Raw genomic sequence first — 18,893 nt, forward strand, 5'->3', positions numbered from 1 at the left:
TCCTAAATAGTAGTCTGGGTATCCCACAACCAACAGGTGGGAAAAGGATGCGTAAATATGATCCCCAATCAGAGACAACAATAGACAGCTGCCACTGATTGGGAACCATACCAAGCCAACCTAGAAGAAACTAGAATGCCCACTCTAGTCACACCCGGACCTAACCAAAATAGAGAATAAAGGATCTCTAAGGTCAGGTGCGTGACAATACAATTGCGCATTAGTTGACGCATTCTCAGTATGGGTGAGCCTAGTATGCTGATATTTGTTGCTTACTGCCTCCATTTTTACTAAACTGTATGTTCTAAATAGTATGTAGTATGATTAGTACACAGTATAATATGTACACAAAAAATGCAACATATTAAACGTCCATGTAGCTTAAATATCCAAGTTGGCTGGATTTCAAATTGGGAAATTGTTGAGCACACGTGGAATTAAGCAAATCATTTTTGCTCAATTTGAGTTGAATTTGAAAAACAATCTTGAGTAAACTGAAGTTTGCCTTTGCAACACAAACAGCTTAGTTAGCTCTCTTGTGTGGTTAAGTTTGATGATGAGACCTGCAACGTAAAACACTGTGTTGGCTTAAATACATTTGTCTCATTACCATATTACCCAGTGTGCCTTTCTGCAAGTTGTATTTCACTTTATTTCTGACAATTTACTTGTCAGGGGCCAGTTTGTCATTTTATTAATGGGATTCCAGTAGTTAAATACATGTCATTACAGTTTATTTTCCCCAATGTTACTTTTCCATATGAAATGAGACACTCATAATTGTTTTTTAACCTTTTACTGCAGTGGGCTAAATCAGGGTCACACAGTGTTTCTTGGTCATCTTAAACAAATCTACTTTGAAGCAAAAGTATACACCTCATAACATGGTTATGGGCTTAAAAAGAAGTAACATGTACCATGTCAGATATAGGGTTGAAATGCATTCAATGTTGTATTAATCCCAATATTACACTTTATATACAGCACAGAAGAATGAACTACAGTGGCAAGAAGAAGTATGTGAACCCTTTGGCAATACCTGGATTTCTGCATAAATTGGTCATCAAATTTGATTTGATCTTGATCTAAGTCACAACAATAGACAAACATAGTGTGCTTAATAAACTAATAACACACAAATGATTGTATTTTTCTTGTCTATATTGAATACATCCTTTGAACATTCACAGTGTATGTTGGGAAAAGTATGTGAACTCCTAGGCCAATGACTTCTCCAAAAGTGAATTGGAGTCAGGAGTCAGCTAACCTGGAGTCCAATCAATGAGACGAGATTGGAGATGTTGGAGGGATTAAAAACAGTCAAATAGGTTGCCCTATTAAAAACACTCACCAAATTGATGGACAGATGAAACTACAGTTGAGTTGTTTGGAAGGAACACACAACACTATGTGTGGAGAGAAAAAGGCACCGCACATCAACATCAAAACCTTATCCCAACTGTAAAGTATGGTGGAGGAAGCATCATTGTTTTGGGATAAATGAATTCTCAAATTTATCAAGACACTTTGCAATTGAAGCTCAACAGAAGTTGGGTGATGCAGCAGGACAACGACCCAAAACACAGAAGTAAATCAACAACAGATTGGCTTCAACAGAAGAAAATACGCCTTCTGGAGTGGCCCAGTCATGAAAACCACATGAAATACAAACACATAGCAATGCAGGAAAAATCTGAAAGGCTCCCTCTCCTCGAAATGGGGAAATCATTCAATTTATTCTGTAGTAAGTTCCACTAGGATGGGTGAGCTGAACCAAGCTGGAAGAGGCCAGTCATGAAAGGTTACATGAAAGGTTACTGTGTCAACTCCAAACTCAAAAGGTTGTTTTTCAAGAGAGAACATTGTGGACTCATGATTCCCATGGCTGCTCGTGCTACACACTGACATAGATGCAGGAATACTCATTCTCTCTCACGCACGCACGCACGGACGCACGCACACACACACACACACGCACACACACACGCACACACAAACACACACACACACCCTCTCTCTTCCATCAGCAGTAGGGGCTGGGACCCCTGGACGGTCCATTTTGCAGTGATTTAGTGTCTGTGACATCGGCCCGGCTCACTCTTCAATAGCACTAAAAGGTTCATCCTGTCTAATGGGGTTCCTCTGCGTCGCATGCAGGGAAATGCCCCCCACTCTCCTCCTCTTACACACGCTCACTCTCTCTCTCTCACACACACACACACACACACACACACACACACACACACACACACACACACACACACACACACACACACACACACACACACACATACACATACACACACACACACACACACACACACACACACACACACACACACACACACACACACACACACACACACACACACACACACACACACACACTGTGTATACCAAACATTAGGAACGCTTTCCTAATATGTAGTTGCACCCCCTCTTTTTGCCCTCAGAACAGCCTCAATTTGTTGGGGCATGGACTCTACAAGGTGTCGAAAGTGTTCCACAGGGATGCTGGCCCATGTTGACTCCAATGCTTCCCACAGTTGTGTCAAGTTGGCTAGATGTCCTTTTGGTGGTGGACCATTCTTTATACACACGGGAAACTTTGTTGCAGGTCTTGACACAAACTGGTGCGCCTGGCACCTACTACTACTACCATACACAGTTCAAAGGCACTTAAATATTTTGTCTAGCCCATTCACCCTCTGAATGGCACACATACACAATCCATGTCTCAATTGTCTCAAGCCTTAAAATCCTTCTTTAACCTGTCTCCTACCTTTCATCTACACTGATTGAAGTGGATTTAACAAGTGACATCAATAAGGATTCATAGATTTTACCCGGATTTACCTGGTCAGTCTATCTCACGGAAAGAGCAGGTGTCCTTAATGTTTTCTATACTCAGTGTCCACACACACACGCTCATATGCACGTACGCATACACACTTGATGATGCTTTGCCCCACTAATGAAAAGGAAGGGGAATTTAGACGACGCCAACTGACAAACAGTTTTGTAATTGCTTTTGGTAAACAACTCTCGTTGTCATCACTGATTCTGCATTGTTCCCCGTTGTCCACTTCATTTGTCCACTGTAGAGGGATAATCAGGGATTTATCCACATTCAAGAGGGACTGGGGCAGAGATAGTCATCATAAAGCATTAGCCATGTTATCATAATTCATACCACTGTTGTCTTTTGGCATGAGGGGTATAACATGTTACCTTAATAAAGAATATAGGAACCCTCTATAAACCCTTCATAAGGGTACCTTCATTTAGAAAGACTCGTGTTCATACACTCAACTGAGATGACATTAAAACCAATTATCAGATGATTCAAATCTAAAATCTTGGTTCTTATGACGTAAAATCCTATCATTCTGAGGAGTTGAAGCCGTTGCAGTGATTTGTATTCATGATGGGAAATAAATCCTCTTTTGTTCAACCACTCATATCATTGTGAACTTAGTTGAGTAGAACCATTTGAGTTTCAGCCTGAGACGGCGGAATTGACTGGTGAGTAGCACCAACCCAGGAGTGGATGGGACTGCAGTATACCGTCGTTCCCAGTAGATGGCCCTGCCTACAAGTACTTTGCTGTGGGCTTATCGATTTGGCATTTGAAAAATAGCATGCATGTAACATTTTTGGAATCCTATAAAATATTTATTGCTGGGGATGGTTTCTGTGGCCATTCATTAGATTAGCTACGGTTTAATGAATGACCTCAATGCAAATGTGGATATCAAATGGTCCAAATGACAGTGGATTTTGTGAATGGAGCACTTAGTGACAAAAGAATGACGTCATTGCAAAGCCATATCCCATATTAGTGTGCCAGAAGTAAGGGCCATCGTCCCATTGGCTCGCGGGTGCATCTCATCGACGGGATTGGCCAACAGGAGATAATTAAACACCTACACAGTCAATGCACATATCTAAGTGGTGGATATATAGGCTTGTGCATCGGCACTGCATGCAACACAACCAAGAGTTGGTCTTCAAGTTGAGAGAAGTCAACTTAGGCGTTTCATATAAAGCTATATATTTTTTTGCCCGTTGATTAACACGAAAGGTAAGTGGATACTTTAAACCAGATTCACATGGTGGACGGACTGGTTTTGGATGGAAGGTTGACTTAATGGGTTGTGTCTTAGTGCTCCACTGTAACTCGTCAGATATGGAGCGTGTTGACCTGAGTTTTGGTGCAGTGTGATGTGATGGTGACGTTAACGGGATTGAAGTGTGGCCGTAGGGGTCACAACTCTCCCTCAGTGAGGGTCCGGTCTGCTCTGTGGTGGAGGCAGAACAGAAAAGAGGGAAAGAAAGATGGAGAGAGCGAGAAAGACATAGAGAAAATGTGCGTAAGAGCGAGTGAAAGACCAAATAGTGAGTTAGAGAGAGAAAAAGACAGAAAGAAACTGTGAGTAAGCTAGAAACAGAGCAAGAGAGGGATGGGTGAGTGGAGGCTGGAGGCTCTCTGAGAGGAGAGATGGAATGCCTGTGTGTGAGAGAGTGGTAGCAGCTCATTACACTAATGCACTGGTCACCCCCCTCCCCGGGAGTTGGCACGCTGGATGGAGCCACTCTCCCCTCACAGCGGCTAGCTAATGCTACATCCCCTCAGTTCGCACTGAGCAACAGGCTTGGACCCCGTTCATGCCTGGACATGCCAAGGCTCAACTCAGAGAATGTCCTGTCCTGTCCTGGGCATGGCGAGACGGAGGGATAGTTCGCTCCATGGAGAAGAGTGCAGGACTATCACGTGGATCAGTCTCCTTTTGGCTGTTTGGATGGAGGGTGTCATGGAGCGATAGAAGGATGGATGTGCAGCTTGAGAGATCAGTGGTACTGAGCTGAACTAGCACGGTAGAGCGGCGTCTGCCGTCTCAATACAGAGTTAGAAAGAGCCATCAATGTAGCAGCTCACTTCACATTTAACGAAGGAATCCTTTAAAAACTATTTGTGTTACATTAGCCGTACAATGCTTAATCTCATTCTGGTAAATGTACACTGATCGTTATTGTGATGGCGACCTGCTTCTCTCTTGTTAAATGTAGATGTTAATGTAATTGTATTAAGTCTGTGGAGCTCATGGGACTGTCTCTTTGCTGTAGGGAACCATGGTTATGTTGAAGATTTCTGCTTTCCTTGTTGCTTATGCCCTGGTCATTTGCCAGATGTACAGCTCACAAGCAGCCCCCTCCAGGTGAGACAGACAGACTTGCTGACAGACAGACGGAAATTTCGAAATTACACTCAACGCGCGCGCACACACACACACGCACACACACACACACACACACCACACTTGTTTAATATGACATGAGAATATGGATTGGAAGTACTACCAAATATACATTTATTATTTAATAATGACCATTTTGAGTGACATTTTGGGGGAAATTCTTTTTTTTTTCTGTGATAAAAGGAATATATTTTCTTCTGTGAATTTAGACTACAGATTTTTTTTGTAATTTAGTCTACTGTTACAAATACATGAATACATGTTCCTTAATCCAATATCACAGAAGGGCACTCCAGTTAAGTGTAAAAGAGCTGTGATACAAAAAAAACACAAAATTAAAAAAAACAAGTAATTTAATTTAGAAGAGATACATTTGATATATAAAAACATCCAAGCCACTCCCCGTTCTCATGAAGCCATTGATTTTGTCATAAATCTGAATTTGGTCACTAGTCGGCCCTTTTAATGTTTTCAATGTTGGCTAGGGTCCCTTCCAGTCCCACGTCATACCTTTTAGACTTAGTGACGCTCCGTGCATGTTATTATTTGATTTTTTACTGCGGGTGATAACTTTAGTTTGCTTTTATGCGGATCTCTGTGCTTCACCCACCCTCTTCCTTCCTCCACTAGACCGGGCATAGAGTCCATGACAGACCGAGTCACCCTTACGGACTACGAGGCAAGGAGGTTACTCAACGCCATAGTCAAGGAGTTTGTGCAGATGACAGCCGAAGAGCTGGAGCAGCAAGATAATGAAGGCAACGAAGGCAATAGGTACAGACAACTGCTTCTTCTTCCTTTCTGCATTCTTAACTATACCTGAGTTTGCCTCCTAGCTCAGGGCTACTACCAATTAAGGGATTGATGATGAATTACACGTCAGTATTTTACGGTAAGAGCCACTTCCACACGGAGTGGAAGTGCGTCAACGGTCCATTGACCAAACGTTTTAAGCTAAGAATGAACTCGCACAATTGTAACCACAATTTTGTTACCTGTCTGGAGATATGTCTTTTAGCCACCTTAGCAGTGTGTCCTGCTGGAGTTTATTGTAAGCCATACAGAGAGGTATGTGCTCAGAGAAATTGGTTCTCTCCATTTTAAGGAGGGATATCCAACCCAATCCCCCCCCCCCGCCCCCAACAATATCTCTATCGTAACCCTCCCGCATGGATGAGTTTGATTTATTCATTTATTTGAATGGACGAACGTTAACAGCCTGTTTGCCTGCTGAAGATATTATATTAGCTGGGGAATGCTTAACCTTGATGGATAACTGCATGCTCTCAGTAGATTGAGGCAGAAAGAGTCGCATGACAGCGGGAAGCTATACCCGTTCTGTTCTGCTTGGGTTGATATGAGAGGGTGGGTGTGACGACGTCAACGGAGTTGGGGCATGGGGGTTTGATATGTCAAAGTTTTTCAAGTGATTGGAAGGGAAGCATGATGTTTTGGAAATGTTCATTTCTTGCCTATGACAGCATGTCTGACAATGCATTTTGTAGGGGAAATGCATGAAGGAAAGGGGATGATACAGTACTAACATGAGCGATAGAGCGACAGAGAGAGTGTGTGTGCGGGAAAGAGAGAAATCTGCATGTGTCCTGCTACTATGAGCCTGTTTTCTGCATGTTTATCTCTCCCCTCTGACAGCATGGAAAGGCCCATTACCAAGCGCTGCTCTAACCTCAGCACCTGCGTGCTGGGCAAACTGTCCCAGGACCTGCACAAATTACAAACGTTTCCCCGCACGGACGTGGGCGCGGGCACGCCTGGCAAGAAACGCAGCGCGCCCGAGAGCGAACGCTATGCAAGCTACGGGAAGACATTTGACAGCATCTAACCCTCCGCCCTCCTCCTATTCCCTCTCTTTTCATTATAACGTCCTCCTGGTTTTTGTTTGACAAGTCTCAGTTGCATGTGGATTTTTCCTGCTTGATTGACCTAAGAGCGAATCTCCCATTGCAACCACCACTTCTTCATTTTTGTATTCTTTTGACAATTCCTTTCCGTTTCCGGCAAAGAATGACATGTTGTATCTGTTCAGACAATCAACTCTTCTAAATTGCAATTATTCAAAATAATGAATCAACATATATCAACTTTTTTTTCAGTGTGTATATTCATATCATTTGATTGCATTTCAAATTCCTGATAACCCAAATTCCTAAGAGATAACCTAAGTAATATTCAACCATAATAAATAGTTTCTTCATTCCTCACCATGTTTCTTGTTCAATAAACCTATTTTTCTACCAGCTTTTACTTTTTATTCTTAAGAAAGAATAAAATATTAGTAATTAAACAATTTGTTTTATGGACCTAGCTTTGGCTCTTCCAACAGCGTCATTTAATATTTTTTCCTTGCAGGATAGAGTAAATCATAGTTATTATAGCATTTCCATTACCCTTGAACTATCTCTAGAACCTTCACCAAGTCTCAAGGTAAGAATTATGATCGACTGAACCATTCTAATGATCTAACATTTTCAGAGACTATATTAATCCACTGTCTACTTGTATGTGTTTAGTTGTAATTGTTCGACTCCTGTTAATGACAATGACACTTTCGTTTTAATGGAGGTGTCGTAAAGCAGATGTTTTAATTACATTGAGCCGTATTGCTTGATTAGATGAGGAAATAGTGTGTGTGTTTGATAGGGTGTGTGTTTGTGCGTGTGCTTGAGTATGTGTACATTTGTAAGTGTCTGGCATGAGTGCGAACACAAATGCTTTTGTGCGTCTGTGTACTGTATGTGTATGAGGTACTGTTAACCCTGCCTCCATTCCCGAAGCAGCGTTACAGCACAGAAGCGAGCCTGCAACACGGCCACCTGCGTGACTCATCGCCTGGCAGACTTCCTGAGCCGGTCGGGGGGCATGGGCAACAGTAACTTTGTCCCCACCAATGTGGGCTCCAAGGCTTTCGGCCGGCGGAGGAGAAACACCCAGATATGAACATTCTGACAACCTTCATGGGTACGGTGAATACTCCACCTCCTCGTCTTTGTCCTTTCTGTCTCTGTTCTTTCAGCTATCTCTTATTTCAATTCTGTAGCTTTTTAATTCGTTAAATGCCTGACCTCACCATAGGCAAATAGTTTACTTGACTAAATTAAGATAGCATTTCCCCCCAAAAATAAGATTATACATTGAGAATTGATTTCCTGTGTCAATGAAAAATAATTGCTGGGTTTTATTTTTTGTTCCGAAGTGTACGATGTGTGACAGACAGAAGGCGCTGGGCTCTAAGTTGTTGACTTGTCTGTTCTCTCTTCCTCTGTCCCTTCCCTTTCAGAGGTTGATCCTTCTTAACGCGATGACATCAGAACATATCAGGAGGAAAACAACAAAACAAACAAAGAGAAAAAACACACTGGCCCCTTCATCCACCCCCCACATCTACAGAAATAAACCCCTTCCGATATTAGGACTCCTCCCCTCAATACCATAATGTTATGAAACTTTAATTTAGCTTTTGGCAAACCAGAGAAAAAAAGGGGGAGAATGACAGCAACCTCCATTATGTACATTGACAGCTGAATCCCCAAATCCCCAAGAAAATTTCCAGATTCCTTTATTATTTTTTTTACATGAAATTCATTTAAAATGAATTGTAAAAAAGCACCAGTGCTTATTTATTATGATTTATTCTGTCTATAGAGCACATTTGTACCATGTGAACCATTCTCCCCGTCACTCATCCCTCCCTGTCCCCACCGGCACCTGTTTGTTGTGCTGTGCCCTGCAGGGATCGACATTAAAGATCAGCCTTCCCTAGGCTCCCTCACAACGGCTGTGTCTTGTGCCTTGATGTAAAACACTTTACATCACATGACTGTATAGTATGTATCAAGATTATAAGAAGACCATGAAGAGAATGACACCGGAAAAAAAAATATTAAAGAGATTAATATTGTAACAATTGTGAATTTCAGCAAGATTAAAATGTATTTTAGATACATTCGGGTTTGGGGTACTTGTGTTGTTCTTCAAGGTTTAACGAAGTATTTAGGTGAAGAGAGAACCGTTGTGTTGTTGATCTTTTTTTTTTCACCTTTACTGTACGTGCGATGAGTAGCTTTCAGACCATGCCGATTTCTCCTGAACTCTCATGGACTCTCCTGAACTCGTGAATGCATTGGTCTCACTGTGTGACACACGTTGGGAATCCGACAGCACAGAAATCTGTCCAAACTAGTTCAGTCCAAACCGCTCACACTGTTTTAAACATACTGTACGCAATTTATGCAAATGGTCCTGTGACACATACAAAAGACAAACCTTTCATAGTAAATCCCCAAAATGGAAACCAATAATATTAGGTTGAAGATAACATGAACACATTCATATGAGTTTGAATAAGAAAATACAACTATAAAATAAGAGACAATTAGAAATGAATTGCTCAATAAAATCAGCAAAACCTTAAGCCAGTGTTCACTTGGTCTTGCTCAGTTTTTGAAAATGTGTTGCATTGTCTCCGTCAGACAATTCAAGTGTAAATTGTATGATAAATTGTTTTAGCTTAAGAGGCACAACCCTCCTCCAACCAGCTGTTTCTCTGAGTCAATGAAGGCTTATAAGGATTCTATTACATTTCCATATTTCCATGATATCTATTTTTACATTTACCGCTTACTGGGCACACCACTTCATTTCAGCATGGATATATTTGGTTGAGACGTTGATCAAAAGTTAGTGATAACACATTGGAAATTCAACTATGTTTTCAACAATCTAAAAGCACAACCAAATTCCAATGGAAAAACAATGTCTGATTTTTGATTTAGTTGTCACACATGTCTTGGGCTGTGCTTTGTTAATAACCTGGATGGGAGACAAGGGTAGCTGTAGATCAATTCTCCAGTAGGAGGTGCTGCCCAGCATATTTTTTTTAATAGTGGATATAAAATTGAAGATCTGGTGTTGCTTTAAAGGTACAAATTGAACATACACTACCGGTCAAAAGTTTTAGAACACCTACTCATTCAAGGGTTAGTCTTTATTTTTACTATTTTCTACATTGTAGAATAATAGTGAAGACATCAACACTATGACACAACACATATGGAATCATATAGTGACCAAAAAAGTGTTAAACAAATCAAAATATATTTTAAATTTGAGATTCTTCAAATAGCCACCCTTTGCCTTGATGACAGCTTTGTACAGTCTTGGCATTCTCTTAACCAGCTTCACCTGGAATGCTTTTCCAACACTCTTGAAGGAGGTCCCACATATGCTGAGCAGTTGTTGGCTGCTTTTCCTTCACTCCGCAGTCTGACTCATCCCAAACCATCTCAATTGGGTTGAGGTTGGGGGATTAGGGAGGCCAGGTCATCTGATGCAGCACTCCATCACTCTCCTTTTTGGTAAAATAGCCCTTACACAGTCTGGAGGTGTTTTGGGTCATTGTCCTGTTGAAAAAACAAATGATAGTCCCACTAAGCCTAGACCAGATGGGATGGCGTATTGCTGCAGAATGCTGTGGTAGCTGTGCTGGTTAAGTGTGCCTTGAATTCTAAATCAATTACTGACAGTGTCAGCAGCAAAGCACCCCCACACCATCCCACCTCCTCCTCCATGCTTCACGGTGGGAAATACACATGCGGAGATCATCCGTTCACCCACACCGCGTCTCACAAAGACACTGCGAATGGGACCAAATATCTTAAATTCAAACAGATTTCCACCGGTCTAATGTCCATTGCTCGTGTTTCTTGGCCCAAGCAAGTCTCTTCTTATTATTGGTGTCCTTTAGTAGTGGTTTCTTTGCAGCAATTAGACCATGAAGGCCCTGAACAGTTGATGTTGAGATATGTCTGTTACTCTGAACACTGAAGCATGCAAAGCTGTCATCAAGGCAAAGGGTGGCTATTTGATTTGTTTCACACTTTTTTGGTTACTGCATGATTCCATATGTATTACTTCATAGTTTTGATGTCTTCACTATTATTCTACAATGTAGAAAACAGTAAAAATAATAAAGAAAAGCCCTTGAATGAGTAGGTGTTCTAGAACTTTTGACCGGTAGTGTATTTTATAGGTTTGTCTATGTTGATATTTGGTTACCATGATGACATAATCCTGTGGTTGATTTCATCCTGTGTTTTTTTAATTCACGTGGAATTGTCAAGTACAACTATTCATTTAAAGCAGGGATGGGCAACTGGTGGCCCATGGGCATCTACAGTTATTCCTTTGTAATGTCAGTCACTGACAGTCACTCAATTAGCCCATGTCAGCTACCATTTTTTAAATTGGTAAGTTAAAGACCGGGGGGCCCTTATTGATTTTGGTAGTCACTCTCACCCAGATATCATCAGAAGTCAGGTTAAAATTTGTAGAATTTAAAGAAATTTGCTTAGAAACTGCAAACATTTCTCTGCACCCATTTGAAAATGTGTAGAATTGCAAGAAATTAGTAAAATTGCTAATTTCTCTCTCCGCCCCATGACAAAATGAGTAGAATTGCATGAAATTAGTTATACAGTTGTAAAATGTTCTCTTCGTACATGGCAAAATGTGTAGAACTGCAGCAACTTAACTCTAAAACAGATTTTTTATTTTAGAGGCCCCCAAAAGGTTAGGGCTGGCTCTGATTGCATGTGTGGGTATGGATGTGGGTAAGCAGACCTGCTTACCATGATAATGGTATGGTACTGTGATAAATTCAGATTTTTTTGTGTTCCTCACCCCATCAAAATTGTCCATCCCTGATTTAAAGTGATCATTCTGTATTTGTCTGGTTTCCTAATTTAGCATCAAATTGCATTGTATTTCTTTTCCGGGACATGCTTCAAACCTACATCACTACAGGTGTTATGGTATAGGGCGATGCTAAACTACTGTAGCCTGTCACCTTTGGATGTAGGGTTCTCTTTTTTTTACAACAAGGTTCCAACAGGTGGCGATAAAACAGCCTTTGCATAAATGGACTACACGTCACAAATCAAATTTTATTGGTCACATACACATATTATGCAGATGTTATTGTGGGCGTAGCGAAATGCTTGTGTTTCTAGCTCCAACAGTGCAGTAGTATCTAACTAAATGCTTGTGTTTCTAGCTCCAACAGTGCAGTAGTATCTAACTAAATGCTTGTGTTTCTAGCTCCAACAGTGCAGTAGTATCTAACAAATCACAACAATACACACAAATCTAAAAGTCAAAGAATGGAATTTTAGGCTGGGTTTCTGTACAGCACTTTGAGATATCAGCTGATGTACGAAGGGCTATATAAATTCATTTGATTTGAATTAAGAAATATATAACTATTAGATTGAGCAATATCGGAGTGGCATTGACTAAACTACAGTATAATTAAATACAGTATATACATATGAGATGAGTAAACCAGTATGTAAACATTATGTAAACATTATTGAAGTGACCAGTGTTTCATTATTAGAGTGGACAGTGATTCCAAGTCTATGTATATAGGCCAGCAGCCTATAAGGTGCAGGGTTGAGTAACTGGGTGGAAGCCGGCTAGTGATGACTGTAATTCTGCAAGATCTACCAATATGAATTAACTATTTACATTTTTGTAGTTTAGCAGACGCTCTTATCCAGAGCGACTTACAGTATTGAGTGCACACTTTGTTTTCTCCATACTGGTCCCCCGTGGGAACAATCACACAACATTACATGGTATCATCAGTATGGTGAAGCACAAATGAAGTAAGCATGTGGCCTCTATTGTGAGTTGCTACCAGAATACCCATAGGTCAGAGCATAAGGCTTGCGTCCCAATTCTCCACTCTTTTCCAGAAGTGTGCACTTGCACACTCCCCATCATGGAGTTAAAAACATAGGATTTGTTGTAAGCATTGAATGAGGGGACACTCTAAAGTCCATGGGGAATAAGAGCACCTCCTCCCAGCTGCTCACTGCACTGAGGCTAGGTAACACTGTCACCACCGATAAATCCACGATAATCGAGAATTTCAATAAGCATTTCTCTACGGCTAACCATGCTTTCCTCCTGGCTACCCCAACCCCGGCCAACAGCTCCGCACCCCCCGCAGCTACTTGCCCAAGCCTCCCAGCTTCTCCTTCACCCAAATCCAGATAGCAGATGTTCTGAAAGAGCTACAAACCCTGGACCCATACAAATCAGCTGGAATAGACAATCTGGACCCTCTCTTTCTAAAACTATCCACCGCCATTGTTGCAACCCCTATTACCAGTCTGTTCAACCTCTCTTTTGTATCGTCCGAGATCCCTAAAGAGTGGAAAGCTGCCGCATTCATCCTCCTGTGTGTTATAGACCTATATCCATCCTAAAGTCTTCGAAAGCCAAGTTAATAAACAGATCACTGACCATTTCGAATCCCACCGTACCTTCTCCACTGTGCAATCCGGTTTCCGAGCTGGTCACGGGTGCACCTCAGCCACGCTCAAGGTACTAAACGATATCATAACCGCCTTCGATAAAAGACAGTACTGTGCAGCTGTCTTCATAGACCTGGCCAAGGCTTTCAACTCTGTCAATTACTGTATTCTTACGGGCAGACTCAACAGCCTTGGTTCACCAGGTACTTCTCAGACAGAGTACAGTGTGTCAAATCGGAGGGCCTGTTGTCCGGACCTCTTGCAGTCTCTATGGGGGTACCACAGGGTTCAATTCTCGGGCTGACTCTTTTCTCTGTATATATAAACGATGTCGCTCTTGCTGCGGGTAATTCTCTTATCCACCTCTACGCAGACGACACCATTCTGTAAACATTTGGCCCTTCTTTAGACACTGTGTTAACTAACCTCCAAACAAGCTTCAATGCCATACAACACTCCTTCTGTGGCCTCCAACTGCTCTTAAACGCTAGTAAAACCAAATGCATGCTTTTCAACCGTTCGCTGCCCGCACCCGCACTCCTGACTAGCATCACTACTCTGGACGGTTCTGACTTAGAATATGTGGACATCTACAAATACCTAGGTGTCTGACTAGACTGTAAACTCTCCTCGCAGACTCATATTAAACATCTCCAATCCAAAATTAAATCTAGAATCGGCTTCCTATTTCGCAACAAAGCCTCCTTCACTCACGTTGCCAAACATACCCTCGTAAAACTGACTATCCTACCAATCCTTTACTTCCGCGATGACATTTACAAAATAGCTTCCAATACTCTACTCAGCAAACTGGATGCAGTCTATCACAGTGCCGTCCGTTTTGGCACCAAAGCCCCTTATACCACCCACCACTGCGACCTGTATGCTCTCGTTGGTTGGCCCTCGCTACATATTTGTCACCAGACACACTAGCTCCAGGTCATCTATAAGTCTATGCTAGGTAAAGCTCCGCCTTATCTCAGCTCACTGGTCACGATAACGACACCCACCCACAGCACACGCTCCAGCAGGTATATCTCACTGATCATCCCCAAAGCCAACACTTCCTTTGGGCGTCTTTCCTTCCCAGTTCTCTGCTGTCAATGACTGGAAAGAATTGCAAAAATCGCTGAAGCTGGAGACTTATATTTCCCTCACTAACTTTAAACATCAGCTATCTGAGCAGCTAACCGATTGCTGCAGCTGTACATAGCCCATCTGTAAATAGCCCACCCAATCTACCTACCTCATCCCCATATTGTTTTTATTTACTTTTCTGCTCTTTTGCACACCAGTATTTCTACTTGCACATAATCATCTGCTCATCTATCACTCCACTGTTAATTTGCTAAATTGTAATTACTTCGCTACTATGGCCTATTTATTGCCTTACCTCCTCATGCCATTTACACACATTGTATATAGACTTGTGTTATTGACTGTACGCTTGTTTATTCCATGTGTAACTCTGTGTTGTTGTTGTGTCGCACTGCTTTGCTTTATCTTGGCCAGGTCGCAGTTGTAAATGAGAGCTTGTTCTCAACTAGCTTACCTGGTTAAATGGAGGTTAAATAAAAAATAAATAGAAAGGGAGTTTCCACTATTGTCAAATCCATCTTAGTGTGCAAGTGTAGACTTCGGAGAAGGGTGGAGAATCAGTATGCAGCCTACATGCACGTACTGGATCACTGTGTTCCAGACCGCTCCAGTTAAGATGATGCGTCAGGATCAGTGAGTTCCAGACCGCTCCAGTTAAGATGCTGTTATATCAGGATCAGTGAGTTCCAGACCGCTCCAGTTAAGATGCTGGATCAGGATCAGTGAGTTCCAGACCACTCCAGTTAAGATGCTGCGTCAGGATCAGTGAGTTCCAGACCGCTCCAGTTAAGATGCAGTGAGTTGCGTCAGGATCAGTGAGTTCCAGACCGCTCCAGTTAAGATGCTGCGTCAGGATCAGTGAGTTCCAGACCGCTCCAGTTAAGATGCTGCAGGTCAGGATCAGTGAGTTCCAGACCGCTCCAGTTAAGATGCTGCGTCAGGATCAGTGAGTTCCAGACCGCTCCAGTTAAGATGCTGCGTCAGGATCAGTGAGTTCCAGACCGCTCCAGTTAAGATGCTGCGTCAGGATCAGTGAGTTCCAGACCGCTCCAGTTAAGATGCTGCGTCAGGATCAGTGAGTTCCAGACCGTTCCAGTTAAGATGATGCATCAATATCTTAGGCCTCTTTGTGAACCTGATCTGAGATAAGTGGAAACAATGAATAACAAAATCACAAGTATGTATACAAAATCTCCCAGTTGGAACAGTTTGGAGCGGACCTCTATCACACAAATCCACTGATTATACATTCCAGGGAGAGGCTTTGGCAGTGAAGACTACATTAAACTGATCCATATGTTTTAGAAGTCTAATGGCACTGAAACGATGCTACATACAATATGTGCCCCTGGGGCCTTATTCACAAAGCGTCTCTGAGTAGGAGTGCTGATCTAGGATCAAGTCCCCTCAGTCCATTCATTATAATCTAAAAGGCCAAACTGATCCTAGATCAGAACTCCAACACTGAAACTCTTTATTATGAATACGGCCCCTGGTGTTTGTATGTTCCTCTATGCTATTTGTCTACCCAGAGACTAGACAGAACTGTGGATCTGTGCTCCATTCCCCTCCGGCAGTATAGAGGCCTCATCTGTCATTTGGTTATTTTTACAGCCTTACCGCTGTCTCTCTCTGTCTGGGCTGGAATCAGCTACGGAGTAATCGGGGCCATGCTGGAATCCACATGGAAAGTTTTCTTGGATGACGGGGGAAAAAAACTCCATATTTTGATAATTGAGGGAGTCTGGAGGTTGAGGGCTGGATTGGGGAGAGTTGTGTGTCTTTCTCTGCAAACCATTCCCTTTTGCCAATGAGATAAACAGACATACTGTAATAGTGAACATTTGCATTTCATTGGGTCATTTCAGTTGGAAATTAGATGGTTCGTAAGAGCTAGCAGGAAACAGCAATTTCCAGAGAGAAGGATTTACCATGGCTCCAGTTCCTAGAAATATACAGTACCAGTCAAAAGGTTGGACACATCTACTCATTCAAGGGTTTTTCTTTATTTTTTACTATTTTCTACATTGTAGAATAATAGTGAAGACATCAAAACTATGAAATAACACATGGAATCATGTAGCAACCAAAAAACTGTTAAACAAATCAAAATATATTTTACATTTGATATTCTTCAAAGTAGCCACCCTTTGCCTTGATGACAGCTTTGCACACTTGGCATTCTCTCAACCAGCCTCATCCGGAATGCTTTTCTAACAATCTTGAAGGAGTTCCTACATATGCTGAACATTTGTTGGCTGCTTTTCCTTCACTCTGCGGTCCAACTCATCCCAAACCAGCTCAACTGGGTTGAGGTCGGGTGATTTTGGAGGCCAGGTCATCTGATGCAGCACTCCATCACTCTACTTCTTGGTCAAATAGCCCTTACACAGACTGGAAGTGTGTTGGGTCATTGTCCTATTGAGAAACAAATGATAGTCCCAAAACAGATGGGATGGGGTATCGCTGCAGAATGCTTTGGTAGCCATGCGGATTAAGTGTGCCTTGAATTCTAAATAAATTACTGACAGTGTCATCAACAAAGCACCCCCACACCATCACTCCTCCATGCTTCATGGTGGGAACCACACATGCAGAGATCATCCATTCACCTACTCTGCGTCTCACAAAGACACGGCGTTGGAACCAAACATCTCAAATTCAAACTCATCAGACCAAAGGACAGATTTCCATTGGTCTATTGTCCATTGCTCATGTTTCTTGGCCTAAGCAAGTCTCTTCTTCTTATTGGTGTCCTTTAGTAGTGGTTTCTTTGCAGCAATTAGACTGTGAAGGCCTGATTCATGCAGGCTCCTCTGAACAGTTCATGTTGAGATGTGTCTGTTACTTGAACTCTATGAAGCATTTATTTGGGCTGGAATTTCTGAGACTGGTAACTCTAATGAACTTATCCCCTGCAGCAGAAGTAACTCTGGGTCTTCCTTTCCTGTGGCGTTCCTCATGAGAGCTAGTTTCATCATAGCGCTTGATGGTTTTTGCGACTGCACTCAAAATTCTTGAAATTTTCCAGAATGACTAACCCACGTCTTAAATTAATGATGGATTGTCTTTTTTTCTTTGGTTATTTGAACTGTTCTTGACATAATATTGATTTGGTCTTTTACCTATACCAAACCTACCTTGTCACAACACAACTGATTGGCTCAAACGCATGAAGAAGGAAAGAAATTACACAAACTAACTTTTAACAAGGCACACCTGTTAATTGAAATGCATTCCAGGTGACTACCTCATGAAACTGGTTGAGAGAATGCCAAAAGTTTGCAAAGCTGTCATCAAGGCAAAAGGTGGCTACCTTGAAGGATCTCAAATATAAAATATATTTTGATTATTAGTAGGTGTCCAAACTTTTGACTGGTACTGTATACAACAACCCAACTCTTGTTTCAAAACCTAGGACTTTGATGCTGATTCAGTCAATTGAACAGTCAGGATAAGTGAGGATTACCTTCACACCTGCCAATGTGACTCTCTCTGCCACATACAGTGACTTCAAACACTTACCTGTTGCTAATGTCAGGAAATGAGCTAAAATTCATGAAGAAATTAGCACGTTTGGCTCAGATTATCTGACACTCAATACTTATTAATCCATACTCCGGCATACCATAAAACAGATACCCTTGTGTGTGTGCGTGTGTGCGTGCATGCTCTTGCATATATACGAACATGTATGAATGCAATAGTGCACATAACTGAACCTTAGGGCTCCTGAGTGGCACAGCTGTCCAAGGCACTTCATCTCAGTGCTAGGGGCATCACTACAGAAACCCTGGTTCGAATCCAGGCTGTATCACAACCAGCCGTGATTGGGCAGAACACAATTGGCCCGGGTTTGGCCGGTGTAGACGGGTCATTGTAAATAAGAATTTGTTCTTAATTGACTTGCCTAGTTAAATAAAGGTTAAATTATATGTGAAAAATACAATAAAATAACCGACCAATCATTCACTCAAACGTGTAATAACTATGGCTAGGGGTTTCTGCGGACCTTGTGACCAGACCGGGAAAAACTCTGGGCCCTAGCAAGAAGTAATGCAGACCCGCCAAAGACTCCATGTGTTTCCTCGTAACGCAAACCACCTGACTCTTATTTAAAGCTACCAATTTTTCCAGGAGGTAGTCATTTCCAACCCTGACGTGCAACCAGACACCCTGAAAGGCTCACGGTAAAAGT

The 18,893-nt window shown here is 42.0% G+C and overlaps 1 protein-coding gene across 3 annotated transcripts; it reads left to right on the top strand.

Annotated features, from left to right (window-relative positions):
* Positions 1-3,992: 3,992 nt before the first annotated feature.
* Positions 3,993-9,222, top strand: LOC112218263 (calcitonin gene-related peptide). 3 transcript variants are annotated; one of them, XM_024378910.1, is made up of 5 exons: positions 3,993-4,084; positions 5,128-5,219; positions 5,889-6,032; positions 8,057-8,237; positions 8,557-9,222. In XM_024378910.1, exons 2-4 carry the CDS (start codon positions 5,134-5,136, stop codon positions 8,214-8,216), a joined length of 390 nt encoding a protein of 129 aa, XP_024234678.1. In that variant the 5' UTR covers positions 3,993-4,084; positions 5,128-5,133; the 3' UTR covers positions 8,217-8,237; positions 8,557-9,222. The 3 variants fall into 3 exon arrangements, with proteins under 3 accessions (XP_024234678.1, XP_024234679.1, XP_024234677.1); XM_024378911.1 differs by having other exon boundaries at positions 8,588-9,222; XM_024378909.1 differs by lacking the exons at positions 8,057-8,237; positions 8,557-9,222 and adding an exon at positions 6,912-7,480.
* The last annotated feature ends 9,671 nt before the right edge of the window (positions 9,223-18,893 follow it).

This window comes from Oncorhynchus tshawytscha, linkage group LG19 (genome assembly GCF_018296145.1).
Source record: "Oncorhynchus tshawytscha isolate Ot180627B linkage group LG19, Otsh_v2.0, whole genome shotgun sequence".
NCBI lineage: Eukaryota > Metazoa > Chordata > Actinopteri > Salmoniformes > Salmonidae > Oncorhynchus > Oncorhynchus tshawytscha.